The sequence below is a fragment of the Plecotus auritus genome, assembly GCF_963455305.1.
Source record: "Plecotus auritus genome assembly, chromosome: 8".
Classification (NCBI taxonomy): Eukaryota; Metazoa; Chordata; class Mammalia; order Chiroptera; family Vespertilionidae; genus Plecotus; species Plecotus auritus.
In genome coordinates, this window is record NC_137782.1 from 98439358 (window position 1) to 98462249 (window position 22892).

At 53.6% G+C, this 22892-nt stretch overlaps 2 protein-coding genes across 11 annotated transcripts; both read left to right on the top strand.

Annotated features, from left to right (window-relative positions):
• Positions 1-765: 765 nt before the first annotated feature.
• On the top strand, positions 766-2172 carry ABHD16B (abhydrolase domain containing 16B; the record flags this gene model as incomplete). Its single annotated transcript, XM_080683542.1, has 1 exon — positions 766-2172. One exon carries the CDS (start codon positions 766-768, stop codon positions 2170-2172), a length of 1407 nt encoding a protein of 468 aa, XP_080539668.1.
• A 2024-nt stretch (positions 2173-4196) lies between these two features.
• Positions 4197-22564, top strand: TPD52L2 (TPD52 like 2). Of its 10 annotated transcripts, none has more exons than XM_080682932.1 (9): positions 4213-4370; positions 7561-7706; positions 10174-10322; positions 11237-11296; positions 15133-15234; positions 18617-18643; positions 20066-20107; positions 21266-21314; positions 21833-22564. In XM_080682932.1, the coding sequence occupies exons 1-9, from the start codon at positions 4352-4354 to the stop codon at positions 21926-21928; spliced, it is 690 nt and encodes a 229-aa protein (XP_080539058.1). In that variant the 5' UTR covers positions 4213-4351; the 3' UTR covers positions 21929-22564. The 10 variants fall into 10 exon arrangements, with proteins under 10 accessions (XP_080539065.1, XP_080539061.1, XP_080539064.1 ...); XM_080682936.1 differs by having other exon boundaries at positions 21802-21930; XM_080682939.1 differs by lacking the exon at positions 11237-11296 and having other exon boundaries at positions 4197-4370; positions 21802-22564.
• The last annotated feature ends 328 nt before the right edge of the window (positions 22565-22892 follow it).

Consider the following 22892-nt stretch of genomic DNA (forward strand, 5'->3'; position numbering starts at 1 on the left):
GGGCCCACCTGGAAAAGGTCACTGCCTGTGCTGGCACCACTGGAAAGAGGATCCGGAACAGGTGGGGGTTTCCACCTGCATTCGCCCCTTTCCTGAGAAGATAAGGTGTGGAGGAGTGGGGGCCACAGCCCTGAGCACAGGCTGCCTCCCTGCTCCAGCAGGGCCCACCAGCCACAATGTCCGATTTCCTGGGCTGTTCAGTGCACAGGGCGGGCTGGGGGCATCTAGCACAGGTCTGGGCAGGGAACCTCGACACCCCCACCTTACTCCCTCCACCTCCCCACCTCTCCACCCCCACTCCCACCCCACTTCTCCAGACTTTGTCTTTGCAAATGCTCAGACAGCCTGACCATGGAGCTGCTCGGCCTACCCCAGCTCCCTTTACCTCCAGTGTGGGGATTTTCTGCCTCTCTGTTTAAAGGTGGGAGGGGATGTTGCTCAAAGTGGTGGGAGGTGGGTGAAGCAGGGACAAGGGAGATACAGTCAAGGAAGGGATAGGGAGGGTGTTTGTGTCCCAAGGGTGGGGCGGCACTTGAGGGCCTGGGAACCCTTTGTGAGCCCATCACAGGGTGTAGCCCCTCCCCCCAGCAACAATGACTCACAAAGCAGGCTGGTGCAAATGCCACAGGCGAGGAGGCACCACCCAGGACAGCTCGGAGCGGTGCTAGCCCCTGCAATGCCCACTGGGCAGGGCCAGGGTCTCTCAGCACGACCCCCGCCCCAGAAACTGCGCATTAGGGTTCCCACGGAGCAGCCTCGACGCCCATGTGTGTCATCTGCTTCGTGAAGGCGCTGGTGCACGTGTTCAAGATCTACCTGACTGCCAACTACACCTACAACTTCCGCAGCTGGCCTGTGGACTTCCGCTGGGACGACGTGGGCGCCCGCGGGGGCAGCAGTCACTGCGCGCTGACGTGCACCGCAGCTGCGGCTGGCGTGTGGCTGCTCCAGGATGCCGCGCTGGGCGGGGACGCGCCGGGGAGGCCGCTGCACGGGTCGCGCAGCCAGCTGCAATGCCTTCTGCAGCAGATCCGAGAGCTGCCCGGCCAGCTGGCCAGCTACGCGCTGGCCCACTCGCTGGGCCGCTGGCTCGTGTACCCGGGCTCCATGTTCCTGATGACCCGAGCGTTGCTGCCGCTGCTGCAGCAGGGCCAAGAACGCCTGGTGGGGCGCTACCAGGGCCGGCGTGCCAAGCTGGTGGCCCGAGATGGCAATGAGATCGACACCATGTTCATGGATCGCCGCCAACACCCGGGCAGCCAGGGCCGTGGCCTGCGCCTGGTCATCTGCTGTGAAGGCAACGCCGGCTTCTATGAGATGGGCTGCCTGTCGGCACCGCTGGAGGCTGGCTACTCGGTGCTGGGCTGGAACCACCCGGGCTTCGGGGGCAGCACCGGTGAGCCGTTCCCTCAGCACGATGCCAACGCTATGGACGTAGTGATCAAGTACGCACTGCACCGCCTGTGCTTCCCGCCGGCGCACGTGGTGATCTATGGCTGGTCCATTGGCGGCTTTACAGCCACCTGGGCCACCATGACCTACCCGGAGCTGGGTGCACTGGTGCTTGATGCCACCTTCGACGACCTCGTGGCTCTGGCCCTGAAGGTCATGCCCCAGAGCTGGAAGGGACTGGTGGTGCGTACCGTGCGTGAACACTTCAACCTCAATGTCGCGGAGCAGCTGTGCAGCTACCCCGGGCCGGTGTTGCTGCTCCGGCGAACTCTGGACGACGCGGTCAGCACCTCGGGCCACCTGCGCCCCCTGCCGTCTGGCGACGTGGAGGGCAACCGCGGCAACGAGCTGCTCCTTCGCCTGCTGCAGCACCGCTACCCGGCTGTGATGGCGCGTGAGGGACACGCCATCGTGACCCGCTGGCTGCGCGCGGGCAGCCTGGCACAGGAAGCTGCTTTCTATGCGCGCTACCACGTGGATGACGACTGGTGCCTGGCACTGCTACGTTCCTATCGCGCTCACTGCGAGGACAAGCAGGAGGACGAGGAGGTCTGGGGACCGCAAGGGCTCGCCTTCCCATGGCTGGTGGGTCAGGGCCTGAGCTCGCGTAGGCGCCGGCAACTCGCGCTGTTCCTGGCGCGCAAACACCTCAAGAACGTGGAAGCGACTCATTGCAGTCCGCTAGAACCCGAGGACTTCCAATTGCCCTGGAGGCTGTAGCCTGAGCCCCCGAGGCAACTAGCGTTTGTGCTTTTGCTCATCTTCAGGGCCTCAGAGCCATTCCATTCCCCACACCCCAACCAGTAAAACTGGCCTGCCCTGGGGACCCCAACCTAGTTTCTGGGAGAGGGTAAGGCATTCCCCGCTCCCTTTCTCTTCCTCCCTCAAACACTTGTGGATGTCTCAGTCTGCTCCCAGTTCCTAAAGGGAATGCAAAGATTAACCTGACCCACTTAATAGCAATGCTGTGTGATGGGTGCCTTGAACATCTCAAAACGATGGTGGGAACACGGGCTGTGGGGCCTTCGGAGGTGCTGTTGACCCACCCTGGGTTACAGATGACTCAGGGAAAGATGATGTTGAAGGGTCTGTACAAGTTGCCCCTAGCTGTGAAAGGGCATTGGCATCTAAAAGCAGGTCTTAGCAGCTGGACCTTTCCTGGACTGTGATGCTGCTCCATAGGGTCCTCTCCCTACCTCCACTCCTGGCTTCTACAAGAGGGGTTCAATGGGACCACAGACTCAAAGTAACAGGTGCACACCATGTGGTATGTAGCTGCTGGCCAAGGTAGCTGTGGGCCCGCTGCCTACAGGCCCACCGGCCCATGCTCCACCCCTCCCGGGGTCGGGTCTGTCTCTCGGTGCTCTCCTCCTCCTCCAGCCCCGAGGCCCCTCCTGGGCACCGACCACACCTGCACCAAACACTTACTGCTGAGCATCTACTGAGCCGGGCCTGGGCTGGGCCTTGTTCCTAGTTCAGGGATGTAATACATAATGAGAAAAAAGCCCTCTGCTCACCACTATCTGTGATGCAGTCACTTCCTTACTGTCTGCCCTGAACTGTATGAAGCAGGGACTACTTGCTGTTCCCAGTCTCTGGAGACAGGCTGGTCAGGGTGGGTTGAGCAAGAAACTGGAAAAACTGAAAAAGTCAAGTGGGGCAAACATATAGTTGACAGCACCAGAGCAGGACACGGCCATGATGCACCCTGGCAGGTACAAGCAGAGGTGGGTACATAAGGTGACCTAAAGTACCAGGAAGATGCCTGTGGGAGGTGAGTGTTGAGCTGAGTCAGGAAGAGGAGTTAGGTGAAGGAAGTGGCTTCCATACCTGGGGATCAGAGTGGCCTGGCTGGAATTGGGGAATACAGTTCCTGAAGAGTCAGATCCTAAAGGGTTTGAATACCATTTAAAGATTTTGCTTCCAGGGCCAATTAGGAAAGGAAGAAGGGAAGTTGTGGGACTTGTCTTTGGGGGACTGGTTGCCTAACGGTTGCACACCTCTCGTTTGATAAGTTAGGCAAGTTAGGCTCTTGTTCCAGAATCAGCTGGAAGCTCCTCAATTAACTGAACGACCTTGGCAAGTTACTCCAATCTCAGTTTACTCATCTGTAAAGTGGGAGGGCTCCACTTGGTTCACCGTGTGGATGTGACAAGCTAACGACAGGGGTGCACAGGGCCGGCGGAGGGCGTGCCCAGCCCTGTCAGCTGCGCGTGCACGACGCCCGGTGAAGGCCGCAGCGTTTGCAGGGCAAGAGGACATATCACGGTCACCCCTTTTTATGCACAGCTCCCATTACCGCCCCCCCCCCCATCCCCGTAAGTGTGCGCACTAAAAAAGAAAAAATGGCAGACCGGGAACGAGGCTAACCCCAAAGTCAGGAGATCGGGCCTCGGGATCACAAGCGGTCTGAGTCGGATTCGTCAAGCTCTGGAGCTCTTAGGCAGCGGGAGGCACCCTCGAGACCTCCCAAGGGCCTGTGAGAAGGGTTTCCGTGGCGCCATGTAGGCCAGTCTTCCCACTTCCCACCTTCCTCGGGCTTCTCCGGACTGTTCTACCTGGAGTCTCGCAGGTGGAGTCGGCCTGGGAGGGATTTCCTCAGGACCCGGCCTCCCTTCCTGCTTCGCTCGCAGCCTTAGCCAATCAGGTTGGAGTAGATGAACAGAAATAGGACAAGACAATGCCCTTATTGGACAGCGCTCGTGGGGGCGGGACGAAAGCGAAGCACGCGTCAAAGCGGAAGTGGGCCGTCGCATCGTTGATTACGTAATGCCACGGCGGCTGTAGTGGTTCCGCTGGCTGGTGTGCGCGCGGCGAGCGACTCCCAGTGCGGCCTGCTCGGCTCCTACATCCTAGACCCCCGCCGCGACTCCAGTTGTAGCTGGGCCACCGTCTGATCATGGACTCTGCTGGCCAAGGTAGCTGTGGGCCCGGCGCCTCCGCCGCTTACGGACTCGACTGGCCCACGCCCCGCCCCTCCCCGGGTCGGGTCTCGGAGTCTCGGTGCTCTCCTTATCCTCCGCCCTCCCCGCGGCCCCTCTCGGCTCCCGGGCGCCCGACCGCGATGCTCTCCCGATCTCCCGATGGTCGTGGCGTGTGTATTCCACTCCCAGCTTGGACCGCCGCGAGGACGGGTTCCCAGGCACCTTCCCCTGATCCCCAGAGTTTGGGGTATCCTCCTTCCAGGCAGCTCTCATTATAACCCCGCCCGACGCTAGCCGGGGCGGCCGCCCGTGGTCCCTGAGCAGGGCCCTCGGAGCCACTCCACCTAGACCTGAGCCGAGGTGGTGTGCGCGGCTCCCGGGGAGGGGAGGTGAAACGGTCCTCGCATTTGGCGCAGCGCCCCTTGGGTGACAACGCTCTCGGAACCCAACCTACCTAGAGGTTGTATGGGGGAGGGAGGTGCAGTGAGTCAGGGGCACACCCAGTTTACCTGACCTGTTTCCAGACAGACACCCCAGATCAGTTTGAGATGGCCGCTGGAGGTGGCGAGGTCTCGGGAGATTAAATCTTGAGAAGGCGATAACCAGTTAGTTTATCTCCCATAACGATTCTCTTTTTTTTTTTTTTTTTTTTTTTTTTTTTTTAAATATATTTTATTGATATTTTACAGAGAGGAAGGGAGAGGGATAGAGAGCTAGAAACATCGATGAGAGAGAAACATCGATCAGCTGCCTCCTGCACACCTCCCACCGGGGATGTGCCCGCAACCAAGGTACATGCCCTTGACCGGAATCGAACCCGGGACCCTTCAGTCTGCAGGCTGACGCTCTATCCACTGAGCCAAACCGGTTTCGGCTCCCATAACGATTCTCTAGCGAGGGGACGCTAAATTTCTATTTACATAACTACACCAGGTAATTGCAGGGTGCTCTTCTACTGGTTGACCTTATCAGCATACTAATTAGACATAATTTCTGGATTCTGATACTATTCTGTAGGTTTTCCTATTTATGACGTCTACTTATAAAATAGTTGAGCGTCAGAAGTTAAGCATCACAAGCACTGGGTTCTGATCATGAGAATGACAGACATTCACTGAGCACCTACTATGTGCCAAACACCATAATAAGCCTGCTTCTCAAATGACCTTTTTCCATTTTCAGAGTAACCCTTTGAGATTGGTGCTTGTATTGCTCCCATCTGCAGAGGGTTTTACAGGCTTAGAGAGCTGGGGTTCGCCTAGGGTGAAGGACCCCCCTGTGGCTCCAGCCCCAAGCTTATTCTCTGTGCTGGCATGTTCCGTGAGTGCCCAGTTTCTACCTCGGGGTGGGGGGTTGACTTCCATGGGATCAAATTTTAGCTGTATTTCCAGAAACTGTCCAAGAGAAACATTTTAGAGATTTTAAGGCATTTACTGAATTTGAGTAGCTTCAATATAGTGGATACAATGATGAAGTAAAATTATGTAGGTTGATACCAGTTAAAATTCAGAATCTGTTGATTTAAAAGTGGATATGCTTTGTTTTGTAAATATCTGTTGAGTACCAAGGAAGAGCCCAGCTGGAGCTGTGTGGGTGGGGCATGTGAAGGGAACAGGACAGCTGGCTAAGTGGAGCATCTTTGATTTTAAGTGCCTTCCATCTAATTTTAGCAGACTCTGGCATTTCTACAATAGACAAACACTTTTACTTCTCTCTAAACTTAATGCTTTTAAAAATATATATATGCTTTTATTGATTTTTAGAGAGAAGGGAAAGGATATAGAGATAGAAACATCAATGGAAGAGGAACATCATCCATCAGCTGCCTCCTGCACACCCCCTACTGGAGATGGAGCCTGCAACCCAGGCATGTGCCCTGACCGGGAATTGAACCGTGACCTTCTGGTTCATAAGTCGACTCTCAGCTGCTGAGCCACGCAAGCCAGGCAATTTCATTTAGTTTTATTTTGTTATTCTTGTTTTTTAAAAAATATTTTTTTAAAAATATTTTTTTATTGATTTCAGAGAGGAAGGGAGAGGGAGAGAAAGAGAGAAACATCAATGATGAGAGAAAATTACTGATCGGCTGCCTCCTGCACGCCCTTTACTGGGGATGGAGCCTACAACCTGGGCATGTGCTCTTGACAGGAATTGAACCCGGGACCTTTAGTTCTCAGGCCGACACTCTATGCACTAAGCCAAACTGGCTAGGGCTAAGATATTTTTATTGATTTCAGAGAGGAAGGGAGAGACAGGTAGAAACCTCAATAATGAGAGAAAATCATCAATCAGCTGCCTCTTACACACCCCACATGGGATCAAGCCTGCAACCCAGGCATGTGCCCAGACCTGGAATTGAACGGTGACCTCCTAGTTCATAGGTTGACGCTCAACTACTGAGTCATGCTGGTCGGGCTCGTTTACTTTTAAAGGTGTAAGACACCAGACAAAGGCTGTTTCTTCAAAGAGAAGATGTTCTCAGTGCTGATGGTATAAAAGTACTAAATGACAATCATGTAGTCAGAGTAGGAAAGAACTAAAGTAGACCTCATTTTCCTTGTGTGAGATCTTGTAAACTTTCAGTGCAGACAGGAAGATGCGCTTAGTAAGAAAAAGTAGTGGCTGCAGAAATGTGAACCTGATCGGGGTGTAGGGGAGGAGTGTGGAGGCATGCACGGGTCCTTGCTGAGGGGTGAGGTCCAGCGTGGATGGAAGGGCATTTCCGTGCTGCCGACTCCCTGCAGGTCTAGACAGCTGACATGTGCTCCTTGTGTGTAATTGTAGCATGGACTCTAGCAGGCCAGGTGCTTGGAAAGTGGTGCTTGTGTTTACAGCCGTATTACGTTCTTTTCCTCTAGAAATTACAGCTGTTAGATTGGGCTGCTTTGTAGCAAAGTGTTCCTGTCTTAGAAGATAGTGTTCTCGCAGGGGAAGCAGAGGAAAGGTATGGCTGCCTTGCACCAGCATTTCCAGGCCCTGAAGCAGCATCTTGGGTGGTCTGGGGTGTGGCTGCCCTCAGTCAGATGGACCAAACTGTGTTCACACAGCCTTTCAGAGAAGAGGCATTGTTAGTACCCACCCCTCCCCTGCCGCCTGCCCTTTCACCCTTTCTTTCTCCTCCATCCCAGGGACTTTTCCATAACTTCTTACTTGGCACTTTCTGGTCTCGCTTTGTCTCTGGCAGATATCAACCTGAATTCTCCTAACAAAGGTCTGTTGTCCGACTCCATGACGGATGTCCCTGTTGACACGGCAGTGGCTGCCCAGACTTCTGCTGTCGAGGGTCTGACGGAAGCTGAGGAGGAGGAGTTGAGGGCCGAGCTCATGAAGGTTCTGTGTCTTGACTTGCTGTCCTGGGGTACCATCAGTCGAGGCTCTCTTAGGCTAATGAGGGCAGAGTGCTGGCTGTGCCCTGGAGAAACGAGGTCATCCTGAGGCCCCACAGATACTGCTCTTTGCAGCCCTGGCTGTGTATGTACCCAGCCCCTCGTGGGTGCACGTGGGCAGCTGCTGTGAGCACACCACCCACTGGGAACTTCTCTGTTGGAGTTAACACCTGACATTTTCTTTCTTCTTTTTTTTTTTTTAAATATATTTTATTGAGATTTTACAGAGAGGAAGGGAGAGGGATAGAGAGCTAGAAACATCGATGAGAGAGAAACATTGATCAGCTGCCTCCTGCACACCCCCCACTGGGGATGTGCCCGCAACCAAGGCACATGCCCTTGACCGGAATCGAACCCGGGACCCTTCAGTCCGAAGGCTGACGCTCTATCCACTGAGCCAAACCGGTTTCGGCAACACCTGATATTTTCAAGACCCCACAATCTTATTGCCCCTGGATCTTAATTTCTCTTTCAAAAACACCATTTTTTAAAAAATACTTAATGTGATCTTTTTAAAGTGAGAGTCCTTTAAGAGAAAATAGGAGTTAAGAACAAAAGCCTCTAAGTTTAATTTTTATTCATACCAACTAACAAGAGTTTCTTTTCACTGTGTGATGCAGAGTCTGATAGTGACTCAGTTGATATTCCAGAGTCTGGGGAAATGGTCTTGTTAGTATCTGACTGTATTTGTCACAGGCCTCTGCTATGTCTCCAGAGACAAGCCCCATCTTAATACATCCCCGCCAAGTCCTAGGTCTGAACAGAGCTAGTTGTGCAGATCAGTCTCAGCCCCAGGACCAGGTTTCAGATCACAGGAAAGCATGTGGCTGTTTCTGAATTGAACGACGATTAAGAGAGAAGCAGTAAGAAGTCCAAGGACATGTATGCTTTGTATTTTACTTCAAATATGTTGGCATTGAGACTAAAGCCACCAAGTCTTTTTCAGAGTTGGATTGCAGAGTGGAATCACTCTTATGTCACTTAAAACTTTCAGCTTGCATGTTGCCAGGACAACGTGACCATGTGCCCCAGAGCCCTGTCAGTCATTACACCAGGAGTGGAATCTTGTGGTCACTGGTTGTAACTGATTGAGTGACTGGTAATAGTTTGGCCTTAGATGATACTGTGTTTTTAAATTATTTCTTGTTTCAACTATTTTCTAAAGCAGAATATAGGGATATTCAGGGCTCTACACTGTTTTTAGTGCCTTAATCCAAACAAACACTTTGATTTTTATTTTTTTAAATATATTTTACTGATTTTTTACAGAGAGGAAGGGAGAGGGATAGAGGGTTAGAAACATCGATGAGAGAGAAACATCAATCAGCTGCCTCCTGTACACCCCCTACCATGGATGTGCCCGCAACCAAGGTACATGCCCTTGACTGGAAGTGAACCTGGGACCCTTGAGTCCACAGACTGACACTCTATCCACTGAGCCAAACCGGTCAGGGCAAACAAACAAGCACTTTTTAAAGAAAGGGGCTGTTCACATAGGAGCTGGAAATGCTGAGAGCTCTAGTAAGGTTCTAATGGATGTTTCCTTCTCGTGTCACTTTTTCTTTCTTTTTTAGAAAATACTTCCATTGAATTTTTAGAGAGAGAGGAAGGGAGAGGGAGAGACAGAAACAATGTGAGAATACAACATTGATCGGCTGCCTCCTGCACGACTCCCACTGGGGATTAAGCCCACAATCTGGGCATGTGCCCTGACTGGGAATTGAACCAGCAACCTCTCAGTGGATGGGACGACGCCCAATCGAGCCACACTGGCCAGGGCTTTTTTTTTTTCTTTCTTTTTTAAAGACTTGAGGAGGTTCAGGGTTCTCTCTGTTACTCAACTCAAATTACCTTGAACATAAAAGCAAATTTACTTTTGGCTTGTGGAACTGGCTTTTGCCAAGGCCTGGAGCTGACCTCAGGAGCACAGATATTGTGATGGGGCTGGTTCATGTCACCTGGGTTTCTGGCCATCTGTCAGCTCTGCTTCCTTCCTGCTGCATAAGGAACTCCCCCCCACCCCCATGCAAATGGGGCTGGCTGCCAGATGTTCCAGCTTCTGCTGTCCAAGCCCAGAGTCAAGGCCCAAAGGAAAGAGGGCCTCCCTCCTCTGACCCTGTGCCCAGCCCAGGGCAGAGCTCTGGAAGGCCTTGCTCAGTCTCCCCCTGGTCGGCATGGTGATCAGTAACCCCAACAGAGCCACTTGGCTTGGGGTGAGATAGTTGTGCAGAAGAAGTTGTATTGGTACCAGATAAAAACATGTCTGCTGTCGACGCTGTTTCTGAGATGTGCTAGGTTTCTGTAAGTGGACAGTTCTTTGATAACTGAGGAACCTCGAATTGCATTGTATAAGGATGTCAATCACTTCCTGTGATAGTGGAGCTAATCATGTCAACTTCGTGCTTGTGCAGGTAGAAGAGGAAATTGTCACCCTGCGCCAGGTCCTGGTGGCCAAGGAGAGGCGCTGCGGAGAGCTGAGGAGGAAGCTGGGCCCCTCTGCTTCGGAGGGCCTGAGGCAGAGCCTGTCCAGGAGCTGGCGCGACGTGCAGGTCTCGAGCGCGTAGGTGCCTGCTCTGCGGCAGGGCGCCCTGGTTGTTGGAGAGCGAAGCACAGCGTGGTGCCTCTGTCCTATCGATGGGGTGTTAGTTCTTGGGGACCAGGTGCCTCCCAGGAACAGGGACTAAATGTGCCTGTTTGGAAGCAGCCAGCCAGGGCCCTTGCTACCTTGACCTAGCAACTGTACTCCCATTTACTCAGCTCAGTCAGATGTTTTGTAAAAGGTGGATGGACACACAGCTAGTTGTCCAAGTGGAAATAGACAAGAATATGTTTCGCGTCCAAATTTGAGAGAACACTAATGAGGTCCTTGATGAGACTGACTTTGCTGTGGTCCCCAGAGCTGAGTGTCTGCTCTAATGGACACGAGTCAAGTGTGATCACAGCCCGAGGCCGCTGCACAGATGTGGTTCAGCTCTGACCTCGGGCAGTGCAGCTATGTGGCTCCTCTGAAGTGCATCCTCCAAGGTGGGGTGAGGAGTGTCTCCCACTGTCTGAAAGGCCTGTCCCCACAGAGAGGCAGAGTCACTCTTCATAAATCTCACCTGGAAAAACCCATTTCTGTCTTAGGAAATCATAGGTTCTGAACCTCAAAGGGTGACTGCCACAAGTGTTTTGGGGCCACATGCTGCCCTTCCTACCCTCACAGCAGTGTTCCCCAAGAGCCATCTTACATTGAATGACCCAGGCACTCCCTCGGCCTGATGGGAAAGAACTGGTCTGTTCTACTGTCGCCTCCCCTGGCCCCACGGGGGCGGCATAGCAGGTGCTAAGCAGAAGCCGCGGCCCTGTCCTCTGGTCGCGGGCTGTCTCTGCTCCTGCCAGTCAGTCCTCCGTTGGCCCTGGAATTTCACTTGCAGTTTGAAACCAGAGTTGAAAGTTTTTCTAAACAATTCACCACAGACTTTCTGTTTTTAGCTATGTGAAAACTTCTGAGAAACTTGGAGAGTGGAATGAGAGAATGACCCAGTCGGACCTGTGAGTGCTTTTGCCATCAGCACCTCCCTCCCCTCTCCTCCCAACACACCTTTTAGGGGCAAGCAAACTGTGTACACTGGGCACAAACCTAGTTGAGTTTCCTGGCTCTTTTTCATATCGTTTTTTCCCTCTTAAACACAAATGAAATGACCCTTCACACTCACGTGGCCACCAGACCACACAGAACACTCCTCTTTGCCTGGCACCATCCATTAAAGAAGAGCCTCGGGCCCTAGTTGGTTTGGCTCAGTGGATAGAGCGTCGGCCTGCGGACTGAAGGGTCCTAGGTTCGGTTCCGGTCAAGGGCACATGCCCGGGTTGTGGGCTCGATCCCCAGTGGGGGCCGTGCAGGAGGCAGCTAATCAGTTATTCTCTCTGATCATTGATGTTTCTACCTCTCTCCCTCTTCCTCTCGGACATCAATAAAAATATATTAAAAAAAGAGCCTCGGGCTGGCCGGCAGCCTCTCTTCCTCAGAGACTCCTCAGCTTTCAAAGTGGGTGCATGGCTGGGTAGCATCTGCATCAATGTAGATGGTGGCTTTTTTTTTTTGGTCCTGCTTCCTTCCCCTGCAGACCTAGCTCCAGCTGTCGGGGCCTGTGGAGCTTCACTAGTACTTAGGGGTTCCTCAAGTCAGGGTTGGTGTAGGCCGTGCCTGTGGGTTCCTGAAGGAGTCCCCTTGGTCTGAGAGGCACCAAGCTGTCAGCCACATAGAAGTAGCAGTGCAGAATACAGGGTAGAGCTCTGGTTGAGAATCACAGTGATGTTCTATCTGAGATCCTTCAATGAGATGAGAGAACTTCATCAGATCATAACTCTTCAAACCTTGTGGGTCAGTGTTTAAGAATGGTCACTTTCTGGTATTTTTCTGTCTTGTTCAGAAGGAAGTGCTATCATGGTTGCCAGCAGAAAGCCCGTCCGTGTTGGGCTGAAAGAAAACAGTTGCTACCCAGCTTCTGGAGGTGCCTGGGACCCCATGGCTAGCTACATATGGAGCCTCTGCAGCCTGGTGTGCCCAGGGGCCTCTGACTGTTCCTGTTTTCTGCTGTTTGTGCAGTTGGATAGACAGCTGGTTGTGGGGGTGGGTGTTGTAGCAGCATGGCAGTACTCAGCGATACTTATGGGTCTACTCATTGGTTGTCACCAGACCACTTGCAGTGCAGACTTCATCAGGAAATAGCCTTTGGAGACTTCGGTGCTGCTCTGTAAAACCAGCCAATGCACCGTTTCCAATAGCTACAACTCTCACTCCCGGGAGAGGAGCCCATGGCTCTGGGTGTGGACATGTGTGGCCAACAGCATGGCCTTTCCATGCATTTCACCAGGCAGTGGCCGTTCCCCCGAAGTTTCGCACTAGTTCTGTTAGTGGGAAAGATGTCAGATGCTTCCAGGCTGAAGGTATTTCTAAACAATTCACCACAGACTTTATGTTTTTAGCTATGTGAAAACTTCTGTAGTGACCGCCCAGGAGGAAGGCCATAGGCCTGGGGTGCTTGGCCAGAGCCCCCAGGGTGTCACTGCAAGATAGCTGGCCCAGTGTCCGAGGGGCAAACGCAGTGGGGTGAGCCCGTCTCCTCAACTGTGGGTCTGCAAGTCCCTGCTCATGGAACCGTGCTGGAAGGAAGCAGTTTAGGTGTTACTGATCTGTCAGCTAACTCCCCGCCGCCCCCCCATTTTTTCCCCCTTTTTAAACATTTTTATTTATTTCAGAGAGGAAGGGAGAGGGAGAGATAGAAACATCAGTGATAAGAGAGAATGATTAATTGGCTGCCTCCTGCACCCATGTGCTCTGACTGGGAATCGAACCGTGACCTCCTGGTTCATGGGTCAACACTCAACCACTGAGCTATGCCTGCCAGGCCCTTCTTTAAAAATATTTTTTTATTGATTTCAGAGAGGAAGAGAGGGAGAGAGAGAAACATCATTGATGAGAGAATCATTGATTGGCTGCCTTCTGCATGCCCCACACTGGGGATTGAGCCTGCAACCCAGGCCATGTTCCCTGACCAGGAATCAAGCTGTGACCTCCTGGTTCATAGGCCGACTCCCAACCCCTGAGTCGAGCCGGCTGGGCCATTGGATTCCTTTTATAGGTAGATCTTAACTAAAGCCGTACTGAGAGGGCACCATGTGAATTCCACAGTCCCAAGTTAACTCAGTATTGTCACTATATTGAGTTTTCTGGTTGCAGACAGATAGCACAGCTAAAGACTGTCAGTCTAAGGGTGGGGAGGTCTTGCCTGTCGAGAAGCCCCTGTTCCAGGCCCACCAGCCAGGGCTCCCACGGAGCACTGGGGACCTTCTGTTCTCCCCACAGTGGCTTTGTTCTTAGCTCCTCCTTTTTCGTGTGAGGGGGCTCCCAACAACAAGGTGGCCCACTGTGGGTCTCATGGATTCTTGCTATGGCCAGGAGCAGGGGTCTCTGGCTGGCCACACCTAAACAACCTGCCCATCCTTGTTGGGGGTGGGGTAGCCTCCAAGGGAAGGTGCCCCAGAGGAAGCTGGTATTTTTCAGGACTCTACACCATGTTTTCCTAAAAGGTAGAAGTGATTCCCAAAGTGGCGCTAGCCAGGCTGCATAGACGAGCGTGCAAGCATAGTGGGGGCTGACTTACCTGGATGCAGACTCTGGCTCTGCCCCTAGGCCTGTCCCATTGGTCTCTGATGGGGTGGTGCCTTGGAGTCGCCCACAGGATGCCCTCGTCACCAGAGACTCGAGGTGCAGGCCCATGCTTTTCTCTTGGGTTTCACTTTTCCTAGCTTGGCCTCATGAGCACAGATAGAGGTTCTGTAAGGCTCTCTTATTTTTTACTAGAGGCCCGGTGCATGAATTTGTGCACGGGTGGAGTACCTCGGTGTGGCTGCAGAAATCAGGCCCCAGCCTCAGCCCTGCAGCCCCGCCTTGGCCTGGCACCACCTCCTTACCTGCTCCACCATCCCACTGTGGTGCTGCTCTCATCGGAGCTGGCAGCGCCTCCACTGCTGTCCGCTGCCAGCAAGACGTCGCTGACGCCCACCATGTTCTGTGCTGCCCCCTGGTGGTCAGCACATGTCATAGCAAGTGGTCAAATGACTGCCCAAGGGGACAATTTGCATATTAGGCTTTTATTATATAGAATTTCTGATTTTTAAAAATATTTTTATTGATTTCAGAGAGGATGACAAAAATAGAAACATCAGTGATGAGAGAGAATCATTGATCGGCTGCCTCCTGCACACCCCACACTGGGGATCTAGTCCGCAACCTGGGCCTGTGCCCTTGACTGGAATTGAACCCAGGACCCTTCAGTCCACAGGCCAATGCTCTATCCATTGAGCCACACCAGCCAGGCCAGGCTCTTCTTTAAATCCTCTGCTTTAGACTGTTTGCTGCAGCACAGCCCAGGTGCTGACACTGTCCTCTGCGCTCGCTGTTTCGGAAAAGGCTGGGCTGAGGATGTCTGCTGGATTTGTAAAGAGGTGGTGTGTCCTTCGTCCCCTTGCACCTAGGGTTTTCTGAGTGTCCGTGGTTCCGGTGCAGAAGTCTGTTTCTTGCAGATAATCTATTAACTCCTTTGAAATGAAAGCACTTCCTTAGGTGAGCCTTGGGTTGGGGGTGCTCAGGCAGGCACTGCAAGTTGTGCCCCAAGGAAGCTCTCGAGCCATTCCTCCACTGGCTGTGCTGTGGGGGGTTGCTGTCCCGCCTACCATAAGTGCTTCTTCACCTTGGTTGCCAGTCTTGGTGGACGCTGAGGCAGGTCTTGGTATAGGTGGCAGCTCCAGGCAAAGATGCTGTCAGGTTCGAGGGTGGTGGCTGCCCCTTGTGTTTGGTTGGGTAACTGTGCTTCTTCCTCCAGCTACAAGAGGACTCAGGAGACTCTCTCTCAGGCGGGACAGAAGACTTCAGCTGCCCTGTCCACCATGGGCTCTGCCATCAGCAGGAAGCTCGGGGACATGAGGTAAGAGACCTCCCCTCCTCCAACCCCTCCATCCTGAGGCCTGGACTAGTCAGCTGAGGTTTTCAGGATTTTAGATCTCTTAGAGGTTCTGTGGGGAGCCTGCTGAGCCCCAGGGCTCAGGTGTACATACCTCAGCAGCCCCTCAGCAACCACAGGTGTGGCCACGCCAGCCCCCAACCATTCGGTTCATGGCCTTCATTTGCAGCGTGTGTCTGCTCCCGTTGGCTGCCTTTTTGCCTTTTTGTATTGCTCAGGGGAGTGTGGTCACTGTGCCTTTGGCTAACTTCTGATGCTTGGGATCGGGTGAAGGCTGGTGCTTCTCTTTGAAGTTCCGTGGAGAGAGAATGACTACAGCCTAGAGGTCAGCATCTGGGTGGGTGCCCTCCAGGACATGTCCAGGACATGCTTGGTGTCTCCTCAGAGTGTGTGCTCAGGTCTCAGGCAGTGTGGCCACAGGCAGAGCCCCAACAGAATGTTCTCTTGAGGCTGACCAGACCCTCATAGCCACCAAAGGTGCTTCTTGCATAGGACCTGGGAGCCAGGGAGGGAGTGCAAAGTGGCTCAGGCACTTGGTGACTGCTGGGCAGCATCTGCCCCCAGCCTGCTGGCTGTGCCCTCTGCCACCTGATCTCCTTTGGGCCGAGGAGCAAAGGCCAGGGTGTGAATTCTGGCTCAGCTGCCCTGCCATGCCCTTGGCAAGGCCTCTCTCTAGGAGTTATTAGGACAAGATACGCATCACTGAGTAATGGTGGGAAGTGCAGGTCATCGCCAGCGCTCTGGTCTGACCCCACACTTGGGACCAGGCCCCTCACTTCTTCATTTCAGGGAATGCCTCCCTGTAGCCCCCATCCCATCCTGAGAGAATCACTGGGTGTTGTTGTCCATGAGTTCTGTGTATTGAGTGTGGCGTTGGCGGTCCAACACACTCTGACCCCTCACCTCTACCCTGCTTGGGTTAGGCATTTCCCTGGCTCCCAGGCCTGGCAGTTGCCAGTTAGCAAGAGGTGAAGACAGATGCTAATAACTCCGGGACCCCCCAGCCCAGCAGAGGACGGCTTATGCCAGAGCCCTGCTCACTTATTTGTTTGTTTGTTTTTGTTAGTCCTCACCCGAGGATTTTTTCCCCTCATTGGTTTTTAGAGAGAGTGGAAGGGAGGGAGAGAGAGAGATAGAGAAACGTTGATGTGAAAAAGACACATTGATTGGTTGCCTCCCACACACATCCCAACTGCAGGGCCGGGGATTGAACCTGCAACCCATGTATGTGCCCTTGATCAGGAATCAAACCCGCAACCCTTGGGCATCGGGCTGACATTCTATCCACTGAGCCATACCAGCCAGGGCCCCGCTCACGTTTTATTTCTGTTTGTTTGATATAATGTTCCTTCCCCAACTTTATTTTGAAAAATTTCCAACTTCTGGAGAAGCTAAATAACTGTAGGCAGTCGGTGTGTTTCTCCTGTGCCTGAGGACTGCGCCTTCCCACACTGGGGTTCTAGCTGCTTCCTAGGTAGTGGGGGTCCCTGTGGGATGCCCTATAATGCACGCCTTGCCCACCGTGGCTGTGATTTGGGCCCAGGAGGACTCCCCCCGCTTCGGCTCTGTGTTGTCAGCAAGGAGGGTCTGTGGTGATTGCTCCCACAGGCTTCACACTGAGCTGCTAGTACTTGACTGAGTATGTTCCTGTAAGGAAACCCATTTGAAATTAGATGGGACGCCGGCACTGCTGCATTCTGGGATGCCTGCTTTGGCCACCTGAGCTGTGCTGTGGTAAGCCTGGTGATGGAATTTTCATGCCCCTGGTGGCTTGGCCACACCCCCAGGGCCTGCCAAGGGACTGGCCCTCCCAGGGCCCTAGAATGAGCAGCGGACCAGGGCTGCCCAAGAGCGGGTGTGGTCGCAGGATTGAGGGAGCAGTAGGCATCTGCTGCGTGCATGCGCCTCTGCTGGCTTGTGCTCCTCCTCTTCTCTCCCCCGTGAGTGTGTTCAGGGCGTCCTGGGGGACATCAGTGCAAGGGGCAGGGCTGCTTCCATGGGCAGTTGTGCACACTCTGCTGCTCTGTGAGGACTGCACGTCCCTTTGTCTGCTCTGAGAACTGGGATTTGCCACTAACTTGAGGCATGGCCAGCAGGGAGCAGGCTTCTTGTCACAGTGACACCGGGATGGCTCAGCACATGGCTTAGCGCACTGTACCTGCCACCTGTGCAGTTTGAACATGCGCTGTGTGTGCCTGGGCCAGCGGCGGTGGCGGGGAGAGCAGGTTGAGTTTAAGATGCCTAGAGGGATTGACCTGTTTGCTGGTGTGTCTCACCCTGGAGACTTCCGTATTCCAGTGGTGATGTGAGCGCTGACCCCTAAGGGTTTTTGATGTGTCTCCGTTGTCTCGCTGTGTGGTCTCAGGTGGTTGAGGCTGAGGCCCATTAACTTCCCCAGCTTAGAGTTTAAGGTTGCAAATTCACCACTTCTTGAATGAAAGGTTTAGAGAGGTTTGCACCATGAGTTTAGGGCTAGGTGATCCCTCATGGGCCACTGCATTGAGGTGTTCGGGGCCAGGTCCCTCAGGAAGCTGCCCTGTGCTGGAGTCCACAGTGCACCTGTCTAGGAGCAGCCCTGGTCTGGCCGGGCCTGAGATGCCTTTTGCATGCCCTGGGGTGTGAGGTGTGGGGGTGGGAAAGGGGACTGCATTTAGGTCAGGGATCGGGTCTCCACCTTCTCTGACACTAGCTCTCCACCCACAGAGAGGAGCAGGCCCTGCTGCCCACCGAGTGGTAGGGACACATCAGGCCCTGTGACCACATGTCTTGCTTCCAAAATGACTTCCATGTTGGGGCCGCCTCCAGAGTGGAGGAGGCGGCCATGTCCTTCCTGTGCCCCATCTGTGGACACATGCTCATTTCTGGGATGGCTTCCGTTATCCATGGTGATGGACCCAGAGTGCAAAGGACTCAGCCCGAGGGTGCCTAAGTCCTGTTGCAGTGTGTGCTGGTTTGTGCATGTGCAGTGTGTCAGCCGGGCATGGCTGGCTCCGCTCCAGGTGGTGGAACCCAGCAGACGTATCTCACACCTTTGCACTGCTCCACTCTTTGGGGCTTTTTTCTTCCAGCCTCTAAATGGGTACAGGCACTTGGGTCCCTTGTACAGGATCGTATCCAGGAAGGCAAGAGCCAAGGGGCTGGGCAGTTTGCAGCTGTGTGCATGAGGGAGCAGCAGCCTCCTGGAGTTGGGGCTCAGGAGACTGCAGGTGGAGGCAGGGTGCATGTGCTGTCCTGCCAGGCGGTGTCCAGACCAGAGAGTGGCTCTAGAGCTGAGTGCAGGGGCTGGGCGGGCATTGGCCTCCCTTCCTAACATTCGTTTCTTCTCTCTCCTGCTGCCATCTGTCAGGGTGCGTCCTTTCTCACAGTCCTTTAGGTAAGACTGACGCTGGACACACCTGTGCACAGCTTCTCTGCTTCAGGGCAGGTGGGCTCGGCCAGCCTGTGGGAGGCTGTGCTGGACAAAGGTGGCGATGCCCTGACCGGTTTGGCTCAGTGGATAGAGCGTCGGCCTGCGGACTCAAGGGTCCCAGGTTCGATTCCGGTCAAGGGCATGTACCTTGGTTGCAGGCACATCCCCAGTGCGAGGTGTGCAGGAGGCAGCTGATCGATGTTTCTCTCCCATCGATGTTTCTAACTCTCTCTCTCTCTCCCTTCCTCTCTGTAAAAAATCAATAAAATATATTTTTAAAAAAAAAAAAAAGAAAAAAAAAGAAAAGGTGGCGAGCGGCCGGGAACCTCCCAGCGCGGCCCCTGTCCAACACAGTGAGGCCAGCACTGCCTCGGAGCACGCGATGGCTTTTCGAGCTGTGGTCCCTGAGGGGTCATCACTGGCCATATGGTCGGTGCAGGGATGCCTCCCCAACAAAGATGTGCTCCTACCTGAGGAGCACTCTTGCTGGCCTACTCCAACCAACTCACAGAGTGTGTCCATCTAAGTCCTTCGTGCATCGTCGTTGTCCCTCTCCCAGTCCCCCTCCCCCCAGTTTAGTCCCCAAAAGACCCATGTTCACGTAGGAGGGTCGTACTGACCTTGGGCTGCCGTGCTTTCTGCATCTTGTTTCCCTTGTGTGTTTATTTATCAATATGTTTTTATTGATGTCAGAGAGAGGAAGGGAGAGAGAAACATCAATGATGAGAGAGAACCATCCATCAGCTCCTCCTGCATGCCCCCTACTGGGGATTGAGCTTGCAACCTGGGCCTGTGCCCTGCCTGACTGGGTGGGAATTGAACCACAGGCCTCTTGGTTCATGGGTGGATGCTCAACCACAGAGCCACGCCGTCTGGGCGAGTTTCCCTTGTTTATGACTCGAGGGCTTTCTCTGCACCAGCGCAGCACGAAGCCCAATCCGTGTTGTTGGCATCTCTCAGTGCCTCCAGCACTCGGAAGTCACACTCTTCAGAACTCTCTGTGACTTTACGTGCTTTTCACTTGAAGCACTTGGACTTGGTTGTTTCTCTTTTTCTGAAGTCTTTTAACTTGCTGTGAAGTCAAGTAAGGACATCTGACACCCGTTTGTCCCAAAGTTTGTCTAATGCCCCAGTCTGAGGTCTCTATCAGCAGCGTCGCCCCTCAGGGGTGACTTTGGAGCGGGGAGAGGAGCTGTGGGTTGAGTTTTCCTCCTGGTGAGGGGCCTTACCAGGCTTTGTGCTTGTTCCAGTTGTGCTGGGGAGGGTCCTGCCACCCTGCTGCAAAGGTGGGTTTCTCCGTGGTCTGGGCTGAGGAACCCGTGAGTGCTGATCTGTCCTCACCCTAACTCTTACTTCCTTCTCTGCTTTTGCCATGCTTCCAAGCAGCAGCTACTCCATCCGCCACTCAATAAGTATGCCAGCCATGAGGTAATGTGTGCTCACGCCTGGAGCTCCCTGAGTTGGGTGGGGATGGGGCGGGGGGAGGGGGAGCAGGCAGCTTCCCATGCCTCTAAATGGATTAGGGTTGGAAAGACCCCTCCGAGGCCAAAGAACTAGTGGGGGTGTGCCAACGGGGCTCCATTTGGAATTTTCCAGGACTGCCTGCAGGGTTGGGCTAGGGAAGGGCCAGAGAGGCTCCCACACCTACCTGGCATCCAAGAGGCTGCAGGTGTCTCCAAGTCTTCCTCTTTTTTTTTTTTCTTTCCAGAGAGGAAGAAAGAGAGATAGAAACATAAATGATGAGAGAGAATCATGGATCAGCTGCCTCCTGGCACACTCCCTACTGGAGGTTAAGCCCGCAACCTGGGCATGTGTCCTTGACCGGAATCAAGCCAAGGACCCTTCAGTCCACAGGCCAGCACTCTATCCACTGAGCCACACCAGCTAGGGCTCTCCCAAGTCTTTTATGGAGACTTTTTATCTTGTTTGTGGCCAGTTTTCTCCTGCTCGCTCTGCAGTGCAGCCGTGGCTCACAGCGGAGCCCCATCCTTGTTACAAGACTAGCAGCTGCCACACCACAGAGCTGGCTGGGAGTCCTTGATGGGCGGGTGGTCTGCAGAGCCTAGGGCTCTGAGCAGTGAGGGGAGCTGGGTCGGACTAGGCCAGCTTGCTCCTCCAGCCTCCTTACCACCCTCTTGTCTCAGAATGCCTCGGTTTTTTTCTGGCTTCGTTCTAAGAGAGATGAGTGTGAAACACACACAGCTTTTCCTAACCCCAGCACAGGTGCATTTACCAGTAGGGTGGAGCAGAGACGAGCCCCGTGTTCACCCGTTGCCTAGGGGTCTGCAGCTTATGCACGTCAAGTCTGGGTCTCACCAGCTGGTGGCATTCAGGTCTCTGTCCCTGTGGCTGGTGAGCATGGCTGACCTGGTTCTGACCTGGTGCTGCCTCTGGAGTGACCTTGGCTGGGTTCTCTGCAGGGGGTGCCCCTCCCCTTCTGTCAAGTCATGTCTTTGCAGTGAAACCTCAGGATGTACTACTCAAGGGTCTTTCTGGAGGACAACCCTAATCCTGAGGCCCTTCAAGTTCAAGATGCAACACAGCTGTGGGCTCCTCACACTGACTCTGCTCCCTCTCTCTTTGAAGGAATTCTGCCACCTTCAAGTCACTTGAAGACCGAGTTGGGACCATAAAGGTAACTACCTGGATCATTTGCTTCTCTTGATGGGGTGTGACTTGTCAGGTAGACTGACTTAATCGTTGCAGACTCCCAGGCAGTTAAGGGAGCTAACACTGAGGCCTTGTTCCTTTCATACTTTCCCCAGAACTAACACTGCAATGTCCCAGCCAGGATGTGACATGGGCCCATCAGGGCAAAGAGCAGTCCCTTCCCACAGGCCCTTCACGGTGCCTGCCCTCCACCTGCCCTGCTCGCATCCACTGATCTCTGCTCTGTTTCTGTCACTTTGTGATCCAAGAAAGTCATAAGTAGGGCCGTCGGTACACTGCTTTTGGGATGGGTTCCTGTCACTCTGCAGCATTCCCTGGAGATGCATCCAGCCTATTGCCGTGTCAGTGGTGTGTTCTCTTGTGCTAATCAGTGTTCATGGTTTGTGAACTTGTGTAGAGAATTGAACACCATGAGTTCCATGGGCTGCCTGGCACTGTGGGCTCTGTCTCAGGTTTTTCCTTCTGGTTTTTTCCCGTCTGTAGTCTAAGGTGGTGGGTGGCAAAGAGAATGACAGTGACAGCTTTCCCTCCCCGACTGGGAGTGGTGACAAGCCCCTGCCCGATCACGCGCCCTTCTAAGCCTGAAGCAGCTTTGCCGGCCACGGAGCAAGTGCAGGCATGCCCTCATCGCCACGACAGCCACTGCACAAGGGAGCATCAGCAACTGCAGGAGGACATGGAGCGCTTTGAGGACAGTCATGCCGTCACATGTGGACGTGGCCCCTGCACGCGCATGACTTAGAGAACAGTCTTGTGTACAGATGCTTCACACTAAAGTCGTAGATGCTACAATCACTGTGCCGTCCTTCCCGGGGCCAGGAAGTGGACGGGGCGGGGGGGACAGAGCCACGTTCCTTTTGGCAATCTTGTTCATCAGAATGCTGAAACAATGGGAAGAGACAGGTGTAAAGTGAGTGGTATTTCTAAACTCCTTCCCTGTGCTACGGAAGGGAGCGTCTTCCAGAAGCCCCATCTGACCTACAGTTTTTATTTCAAAATGCTAATCAAGAAAACTGTCCATTTCCTGAGATCCTCCAAAAAGAAACTATCGGCTGCCTCATTCTCACACTAATGATCTAGCTTTAGCAAAAGCAAATTATTTTTTAAAAGCAGTGGGTTTTTCAAAATTTAAAATTAAGCAAAACAGCTTTAGCCTCATCATTACAAGATTATTTGTTTGGACTCCAGCTAAAATACAAGCCTTATATCACCTTATGCTTATTTGTTTATAATGTTTTTATATACACGAGTGAGAGTTCTTTAGTGGGTTCTGACACTACACAGAATTCTGCATCTACCCGAGGGGCCGCATGCCTGCGCCAGTGGTGTTTTTCGTTTCACTAATGCACTCCCAGTGTATGGAGCTCACTCTTCTCTCCTTAACATCCCTGGCTAGTAGGCTCCTGGGCCTTGGGGAGTGGGGATAGGAGAAAGAAAAGCCAGCGCCTTACAGTGCTGACACACTGCCTTCGTGGGCCAGGCCTGACCAGGCACAGCTGGCACGTCACTCAGTGGCTCCAGCTGTGTTTGCTGTTCACATGCC

Coding starts and splice junctions, on each gene's coding strand:
- TPD52L2 (XM_080682932.1), top strand. Junction 10,323..11,236: donor GACGTGCAGGTCTCGAGCGC/GTAGGTGCCTGC, acceptor TTCTGTTTTTAG/CTATGTGAAAACTTCTGAGA. Junction 21,315..21,832: donor ACCGAGTTGGGACCATAAAG/GTAACTACCTGG, acceptor TCCCGTCTGTAG/TCTAAGGTGGTGGGTGGCAA.